This window comes from Leuresthes tenuis, unplaced genomic scaffold, assembly GCF_036924035.1.
Source record: "Leuresthes tenuis unplaced genomic scaffold, fLeuTen1.0.hap1 SCAF_21, whole genome shotgun sequence".
NCBI lineage: Eukaryota > Metazoa > Chordata > Actinopteri > Atheriniformes > Atherinopsidae > Leuresthes > Leuresthes tenuis.
The window spans coordinates 7,246,547-7,256,148 of record NW_027325375.1 but is presented as its reverse complement, the minus strand read 5'-3'; the positions used below and the strand labels follow the sequence as shown (position 1 = coordinate 7,256,148).

Sequence of the window (9,602 nt, the reverse complement as noted above, 5' to 3'; positions counted from 1 at the left end):
TGTTTGACAAATGTGGTGATGCAGTGTCTATGTCTCACCAGCAGAGGGCGCGTTCGCTACACTATGTACAGGGAAAAGAAATATCTCGCGAGAATACGCTGTGAGACGAGAACACACTCCTGAGTGTGAAGATGTGTGTGGCGTAACGTGATAAATAATATATATTTTTGGCTTTTTGCAGGTAAGAGGGGAGAGTTGTAATTGTGTGCTTGATGGGTGAATGTGTTAATTGTGAGTTTATGGTCTCTTTTGGATTTTATATTTATTTTGTTCAAAAACGTTACTGGTTTATAAAACCTAATGGTCCGGAAATAGGCTGATAGTACTCGTTGCCTAGCAACCGCGAGCAAGCATAAGGCTGGAGAAAGCTATGAGCCGGTGTAAATAGCCCGAACGGTTCGGGTATTGTCAATAGATAAATAAATAAGTTAAGATGGATACATAATTGATTTCGTTAATGTGATCATTTTGGTAAATATGAATGGCTGATTGTGTATTGGAGAAACAAATTGATATTGAATGTACAAAATAAGACAACATCTATAAATGAAGGAAATCATGTAGTGCTCTCTTGAGGTATTTTGGTTTGCCATGATTATACTGACAAAACATTTCCTTGTGAAGGTACCTATCTGTCATGGGATTCATGATCAACATTGACACCCTGATGTTGATGATTCCAGAACAGCTTCAGCGGTACGTCAGCACCTACCGCTTTAGCCAGGATCACGTGGAGCTCCTCTTTAATTCAATCAGGGCATCAGGTAGGGATTTCAGACTTTTTTACTATGTGGTTAGTCTCTATGTATGCATATTATTCGGGTAACTGTATATGTAAATGTGTTGTTTGTATGTGTTTTAGGGGGCTGGGATAACAATCCCTCAGCCAGCCAGTTCCAGGCCATCTTCCTGCCATCTGATGGTGCGGTGTGGTGTGTCTCCAAGCACATCAGGAAATGTGGCAGCACAGGATGAGACCGTGTCCTTGTCTACTTTTGAGATGTCCTCTTCTCCAGCAGCAGAAGAAACTGAAGAGATTCCACCCCCTTTTTTTCAACGTTCCTGCTTTAGTGTCTGACCATAGCTATCTACCAACCCGCTTTGGTGGTCTTGTGGACAATGCACTGGTGTACATCTCAGGGTTTGTTGTTTGCCAGATTCTCAAAAAGCTGTCCTGTGATGTGTGCCGTGGTAGTTTGGTGACTGATGTTGTACCCGCATCATTTGATCAGAGCTACCACTTGCTCACGCTAAAAAACAAGGGAAGGCTGATGATTCCTTCTGACGGTACTGTAAAGGTGGTCAGATCAGCTGAGTGTTTTATTCGCCAGTCAGTGTCAGGGCAAGCGGTCAAAGCGGCCTTGATCTGTCAGTTTGTCCGGGCTGAGATTGGTTCTGAGGATGTGTTTTTTCTGGGGGGGGCACATTCAAGAAACACAGTTTGGAATTGACAACCACCATTTTGTGCTGATGTCACTCGTTGTGTCTGTCTTCCACAAATTGAGGCTGCACCACATTGCCAAACTGAACACCCTTAAGCTGCAGAATGGCAACACATGGAAAAAGCTGTACAAGACTATTCTTTTCCAAGGTTTTTAACTTACACTGACTGCAATTTTATAGCTGTATAGATAAGTGTGTAGATATAAGTGTGTATATACGATCGTCAATGCCCCCGTGTTCATTAATGCCCTTATTATAGATATTTATATGTATATATGTTCATCAATGAACATATATACCTTTATATAAATGTGTATCAATGTGAATATAAAAACGATTACTCAAAATCAGTTGAATGTAAATGTTAGTGCTCTTTATTCAGAAAACCCTCCTCTACATTTCAGGATCTGGTTATAATAAACACAGATTAAATGTCAATTATAAATATTTCAATATTTATCATCACAATAACAGTGTTGCACACATTAGCAGCTGTAAACACTCATAAAAACATTAGAAAAATACATGTTAGTTTGGTGCTTACCTGTAGCCTAAAAATAAGGAATAAACATTTATAATCATCACTTAGTTACATGTTGTTTCTGGTACGTACTTGTTTCCCAACTATATTAGTGTGTCTGTGTGAATAAGAGGCAATAACTTTTTAGCCCGATTCTTTCATTGAAAGTATTTATTAGTGGTGACATGTAAAGTATGGCAGCGCTGAACTCGGAGTGACAGAGCTCTCGCAGGAAGTCCGTCAGCCTGAGCCCCCATATACGGAAATATTTCATATATTGGCCAATTATAAGTGACTAAAACAGGTCAACCACAGTCTTCGTAATATTCTTTGGATGAGATAAACAACGTGTGTGAGTGAGTGTTGTTTTAGGCGTGTAACTAATGTACCAGACCTATCTGACACGATAGAGAAGCTTTATCTGACCCAGTTATTTAGTCCCGTTATGGTATTTTAAAGTCTTGGACCATTTAAGATCATCTATAACGTAGTATGAGCAGAGTGGAAAAGTACAAAATATGAACGTGGCTTAGTTATAAAATGCAGAATATGAATACATAATGTCTAAGAACAAAGCCAATTATAACAAACTTAAAGCACTTTGTAGAAAGGCGCTGTTTGAAGTTCAGTCCATTTCCTTTTAGTAGTTTACGGGCAGATCTGCCACATCCAATATGGCGGACGCGCTGACGTACCGCAGCAATGGACCAACGTGCTCAATGAGGCGTCTACGTATATATATGTCTATGCTGTGTGGAAGAGGGCAGAGCTATAGAGTATATAAAGATGACAACAACAACAGAAAACTTTGTGAAGTAAGTAATGGCCACAGAGGTTTTATGATAAAGTTACTAAAATTTCAAAGGGCCTTCGACAGAAAATGTGAAGTGTGTAGGGGAAACTGAACTTAGCCTACGACGTATGACATCATTACCTCCTGGCAGTTACACTTTGAGGACAACCAATTCACGAACACAAAAAGAGGCACACGGAGGTCGAGAGCAGATGCTGTCCCAACCATCTTCATCCATCGCCTCAAGCCCAAGAGGAGGAAAACACCTTCGAGGATGATGGCTTCTGCAGAAGTTAAAACATCTGATGACCACACTTACTGCATAAAATCAAACATTGGTATGATATCAGTCTTTCCACAGTTTTTCCCATTTCATGTATTTCAAAAACAAGATATTGTAGTGTAGTGTAGGTGGCATAAATACGTATAACACCAACAAAACGTTGTTATTACAGATATTGAGGGACAAACTGAGGTGCAGTTAGAGGCGAGTGAGAGGGATGTGTCAGGTGACAGTGAAGCAGATGTCAGAAGACCAGCAGGTGCCAGTCAGTCAGGGGCCACTCATCCAGGAACCAGTGTGCCAGGGGCCAGTCATGACAGGGCCAGTGTGGAGGACCTGCTGAGGGAATTAAGAAAGGAAAGATATAGGAGGATAAAAGCAGAGAGCGCTCCAGCACAACAAAAAATAATCAATTTGGCACTTAGGAGGAGAAACAACAACCTTCAACAAAAATTTACTTCAATTTTCAATCAGGACCAGATTCGTGCACTCAGCCAAAATAATAAAAAGGCGGAAAAGCTGTTTGGCAATGTTACACTGCCTGGCCACAATGGCAGAGCAACTCACGCTTGTGTCTTCATGCTGGCTGGAGTAACAACAAGGTGGAAGCAAGTTGTGGCATACCACTACAGCAGTAATTCCACCAATGGTGCCGTCTACCAGCCCATCATCATTGCTATAGTGGAGGCAGCTGCATCTGTAGGACTTCATGTCATTAATGTCACAAGTGACATGGGGAGCCCTAATAGAGCAATGTGGCGAGCTTTTGGGGTAACGTGTGATAAGCCCTGAATTCCACATCCCATAGAGCCACACCGACGGCTCCATTTCATGGCAGATGTTCCACATCTGGTCAAGAACTTGAAGAGCGCCCTTGTCCGTGGTCAGACCATCACCATTCCACAAGATGTGGTGAACAAAGAGCACCTCCCATCCAGTGAGGTGTCTGTTGGTCCCTTACCGGATCTGGTGTCCTACCAAGAGGGCATGGCACTAAAGCTGGCCCCCAACCTCTCCTGGGGCATCTTGGAGCCTAACCACTTTGAAAAGATGAAAGTTAGCTCAGCCATGCATATCTTTAGTAAGTCGACAAGTGCTGCCTTAAAGTACCTGGTAGAGGAGGAGCAGCGTCCTGAATCAAACCTCACCACATCATGGTTCCTGGAGAAGATGGACCACTGGTTTGACCTTATGTCGTCCCGCCATGTTGTGACTGCCCTCTCACGGTTCAAAATGGGGGAGTATGAAAAGGCCATCAGCTTTCCCCAGGAGAGTGTCCATCTTTTTCAAGACCTAAAGATAGGGGAAAAGAGCAGCTGGAAGCCAGTCCAGACAGAACCATACTGCAGGTCCAGGAAGATCTGTTGAGCCAGAGTCACAAATTTGTCCTCACAAGCCGGTTCATGCAGGACTGCCTGGAAAACACATTTGGATGCATATGTCAGAGGAACCCTGTGCCAACACCTGTGGAGTTCCACTATGCCCTGCGGGCTGTCACTGTTGGACAGTTCCTGTCCACAGTGCATACAGGCAGTTACCTGGAGGACAACTGTGACCACCTAGCAGACTTCCTGGAAACCAAAACCAATTCCAGAAGTCCTGAAGGTCTGAGAGTGGAGCAGCTGGTCGACCTGACATCACCACCCACCTTCACAAAAACAGATTCCTGTGTTCTGTATCATCTGGCCGGATACATCGTGAAGTGTGTCTTTAGCTGCTAACACTGCGAGACATGCAAGCATGCACTTGTGCAAAATGCAGATGATGCACATGAGCATGTTGTTCTGCTGCAGTTGAAGGAATTCAAACCGGCTGCACTTTATCGGCCATCTGACGAGGTCTTCACTGTCGTCCAGCATGTGGAGCAGCTGTTCCGTTCAGGACAGATGGAGTGCACCAATGCAGTGGAACAGCTGGAAGAGGAGGCCATGCTTCTGGAGAGCAGCCTTCCATCATGCCATGATGTGAAGAGAAAGATAGTCTGCAAATATGTCAGGCTGAGGTTAAGGATTGCAGCAAAGTGCATCAGGGCTGAAAGGAGAGAAGACTAGAGTAAAGGTTACCTTGGCAGCAAGAGTCAGAACAAGAAGGCCAAGAAGGCTCAACCTCCTGCACCAAAGGCCATAATATCTAGGCCACTACCAAATACTTTAGTTATTGCCATGGATGTATTTGGCCTCTCCATTCCTGCTCAACCTCCAGCAACCACCAGCATCTTCCTGCAGCCATCAGTGAGACACCAGCGAGCAGTCACCACTAGTAGCTTCCAATGGTAGCAGCAGCAGCCTCTGCGAGAAGCAGAAGACACCACCAGCAGCAGACACCACCAGCAGCAGACACCACCAGCAGCAGACACCACCAGCAGCAGACACCACCAGCAGCAGACACCACCAGCAGCAGACACCACCAGCAGCAGACACCACCAGCAGCAGACACCACCAGCAGGAACAGCCACCGCCAGCAGGAGCTTGCAGCCAAATCTGGCTCAATATATGTATTAAGTTTAGTCCCTATTAAATCAATGAATAAAATGAATTCATATTTTTATTGTTAATGTTCTATTGTCATTTTATCTGTGTCTTGTAAGATGCCATTGAGTGCTTTGAAAATTGTGTCTAAAAATGGATTTTATTTTTGTAATATTTAGCGCAATTAATTTTTTCACATTTGAGATCATTCAGTCATCAGTGATACATACCTCCTGGCAGAGGCCCCACCCAATACCTGAGAGGGCCAAGCGCCCCAGACAGCCACACAGTGGGCCAGCACCTGCCCCAGCGCCCCTGGCCAAGTGCCCCGGGAGTCGTGACGTGCCCACAGGTGGGTGAAGTCGCGAGCAGCGGGGAGAGGAAACACCCCCCCCCAGGAGTAGCACAAGCAGGCCAGATGACAGAGTAGATATTTCTGAACTCAGTTATATAGGGCTAATATAAATGTGAAACTACTTGAACTAATATTCAAATGTCAGAATATTAAATAAACATTCACTTTCTTTGAAAATTGTGTCTAAAAATGGATTTTATTTTTGCAATATTTAGGACAATTCATTTTTGCACATCTGAGATCATTCAGTCATCAGTGAACACTTCCTCTCAGAGAAGTGAACACTGATAATTTAAAAAAAAACAAATTTTATAATTGTTCTGTTCCTCTTCTGGTTGTCTTCTGCAACACTGTAGATGTACCTGTTGAAGAACTAATACAGAAGGATTCTATTCTATTCTATTGTGTTCTATTGTATTGTATTGTGTTGCGTTATGTTCTATTCTATTGAATTGTATTATATCATCTTGTATTCTGTTGTATTGTATTGTGTTATGTTCTATTCTATTGTATTCTAATATATTGTATTCTATCCTATCCTTACATCCTCACATCACAGAGAATGTGACATATTTATAATGTATATTTATTCCTGTTAAATTCAGACATAAAGATTTAGGTTTAAATTTAAACATGAATCAAACTTTCAATAAAATGTCATTTGTTTTGATTAACAGTGTGTGTGTTGTTTCTGTCTCACGTGAACCAAGTGTGATTCAGAAGCTGCTCCAGCGTGGGGCGCTGCTTGGGAACTTTAATCAAACACTGCTCCAAGAAATCCAGGCAATCTGGAGGATGTGAAGAAAAAGAACAAACATTGTTAGGTCTGCAGTGGTCTATCAGAATGTGAACTGAAACAGATTATCTTTTCTTAATGACAGATGTGTTTATGGGTGTTTGTTTTACCTTGAGACAGCGTACTGCTAATCTTTAGTCTCTTCCTGATGAAGTTAGTGGACCTGAAATCTTTGTTGTGGAGCATTTCGAACAGCACCACTCCTACCTGCCACACTGTTGTAGGTCCAGCACTGTATGTGCAGGAGTTCAGCCACTCTGGAGGGACATGAGCACTGGTACCTTGAGGATAAAGACATAAGAATAAATGTTAGAGGAGGAGTGGCTTTGGTTTTTAAATCACTGATTGGAGAAGAGCAAAATCTGAAGTAATAACATACCATAAAAAGTCCGATATATAGATGTCTTTTTGTTGATGCAGCTCATTCCAAAGTCTATGAGACGAAGTCGTGGGACATCTGAGCCGGTCTCAATCAGGATGTTTTCAATTTTGATGTCTCTGTGGAAGATGCTGTTTTGTTTCAGGTGGACTGCTGCATCAACCAACTGTTGTATTATAATCTGAAAGAGGAAAAAAACAGGTTAGATATTTAAGCAGAGAGGATGGTGTGACATTTTTTATGGCTTTAAATTATTTTGATAACCATTATGAAATCATTTAAATAAAAAAAGCAGAAAGTGTGACGATGTCTCTCAAAGAATGACATTCACAAAGATTGCAAATATTTTCCATCAGCTTACTTTGGCCTCATCTTCCTGGAGGGAGCCTCCATGCTCTTCGATGTAGTGAGCGAGGTCCTCGGCAGGCATTGGTCTCTCCAGCACAAGAATCAGCTCCTGCTGTAGATCATACCAGTCCAGCAGGGACACAGGTGCTGAGTGCCCCACTGAACTGGCAGTGCTACCTTCCAGCTTCAGCATGACAGCCACCTCCACTGAAATCTGCCTCCCATTCTTGTCCTGAAACATCACAGCAACAAAGAAAGTGTTAGGCAGGGAAAACCACAGTTTATCTATAATCCAGTGATAGTGCTGATAAAAGCAGAAGTTACTGCCGTTGCTAACTTACTTTATGTTTGCAGAACACTTTGTCTTTAGGAATGTGTTTGATGGCTACCTGCAAGATACAAACAAAACTTTGGTTAGTCACATCATACGGTGAGTGTCTTGAATATGACAATGTGTGTCTAATACATACGGGTAAATGATCTTCTCTCCGACAGCCTGCAAACACAGATCCACAGCCTCCTTCGCCGAGCTGATTTTTCTCCTCATATTTCTCCTCAAATTCAGCTAAAATAAAACATAAACATCATTTTAGTTTGACAGTACATCAGAAGAATTTCAATGATAATTTACACAGGTTACCTCTAAAAATTCTCTATATATATATTTAAAAAAACAAACATATATATATATATATATCGCCTAGGTAATACCTAATATAAATACTTAGATTAAATATAACGCACTTGAAGCTAAATGTTACATTTTTTTATTAATGACTGACCTCGTTGGGCATCTATTTGGTCCTGTATGGTCTCAGTTTTCTTCGTTCTCTTCCTACTCTGTGTTTCCTCAGCAGGTAAGGCCTTCCTCTTTCTATTACCCCTCCTTATATCCCCATCAGATGTACAACCATCTAAATTGTTGCTACTGGATCCTATAAATGAAAATAACACATTGAAACATTAGCATGATGACACTCACATGTTTGTAATTTGATTGAAAATGTGTGTTTAGATCAGTGTGACAAAGTTAAAGGACATTATAATATTCAACCACTACAGCTAAAATGTAAGTTAATTATGCAGCTGTAATTTCACAGAATGCACCAGCCTACCACTTTCCACTGAGGAGGAGGCTGACTCTTGATTTAACACGACATCCAGGAGTCCCCTCCTTCTCTTTGGGTTTCTTGAGGGTGCCTCTCCATCTTCTGTAACCTTCCTCTTTCCTCTTTTCACTGTCCTGACCTCGTCCTGACAGCTTGTAGAAGGTCCTGCCACCTCAGAGACCCTGGTTCTTTTATTGGTCAACTGCTGGTCAGGACTGGCTTTTCTTTTGGTTGCCTTTGTCCGGCCATCCTTCACTGAACGTGTCATGCTACTGTCAACTTCTACAAATAACAATAAAAAAAAGTTGTAATTTTGTTATTAATTTATCAAATAATTCTTTATCACTCCCCAAAAAAGATTCAGATTACAGACACATAACCAGTGATGATGATCTGAGGAAAACAGGGAGTGTAATACAGAAACTTCTTAATTTGCAAAAACAGTTGTAACTGTTTGGTAACCACAGTATTTTAATTAGTATTAAAACCGAATTTAGGAAAAATAAAAGTCATTACAGATCTATTGTTTGAAAATCACTTTTAGTATAACCCAAGAATACCAACTAGCCTGAATTTTAAACAAATTGTTAAAATTTCCAAGTTATACTTTTAAAAAGAAAAAAATGTTTATCCTAAAAATAAGTTTGGAAGTTTCTGCATTACAAACCCAGAAGTGTAGCTTAAGGCACAAACTGAATGATTCATATATATAACCAAAATGAGTAATTTCAAGTTGTTGCATGAATTTCTCCCTTACTTTGATCTTTCTTGAGGGCTTTCTTTGTCTTCTGCACAAAATCTTTGTTCATTGTGATTTTTATGAAGTTCCAGGTATAGATTCAACACGCGTAGAGTTAGTCTTCACAAACGTTCTGAGATATTAGTGAACTGAACTATAGAATGTTCTGATGTATGTTCTGATGTATGTTCTGATGTATATTGTGATGCATGTTGTGATGTATGTATTACATTTGAGTGACATCATAAAGTTCCTTCATGATGTCGCCTAGCAACACAGAAGGGCTTGGCTCCGCCCTAGGCAATATTATGAAAGAAACCAAGTATTGCCTAGTAAAAAAAAAAAAAATTTAAAAAACAGAGACAGGGA

General features: G+C 41.3%; 1 protein-coding gene across 1 annotated transcript; it reads right to left on the bottom strand.

Moving 5' to 3' along the window:
- Positions 1-5,230: 5,230 nt before the first annotated feature.
- Positions 5,231-9,303, bottom strand: LOC140280339 (serine/threonine-protein kinase pim-1-like). The gene is made up of 9 exons (XM_072375642.1): positions 9,252-9,303; positions 8,501-8,776; positions 7,856-7,950; positions 7,727-7,774; positions 7,399-7,617; positions 7,038-7,218; positions 6,769-6,939; positions 6,563-6,650; positions 5,231-5,327 (listed from the first exon to the last, which is right to left on the bottom strand). The coding sequence occupies exons 1-9, from the start codon at positions 9,301-9,303 to the stop codon at positions 5,231-5,233; spliced, it is 1,227 nt and encodes a 408-aa protein (XP_072231743.1).
- Positions 9,304-9,602: the final 299 nt, after the last annotated feature.

Bases quoted from the DNA above. Each gene is read 5' to 3' on its own strand.
- LOC140280339 (XM_072375642.1), bottom strand. From the start codon at position 9,303: ATGAACAAAGATTTTGTGCAGAAGACAAAGAAAGCCCTCAAGAAAGAT. The intron at 7,775-7,855 runs GTATGTATTAGA...TGTATCTTGCAG, and splicing joins GGAGAGAAGATCATTTACCC to GTAGCCATCAAACACATTCC. The intron at 7,618-7,726 runs GTAAGTTAGCAA...GTGATGTTTCAG, and splicing joins AAGTGTTCTGCAAACATAAA to GACAAGAATGGGAGGCAGAT.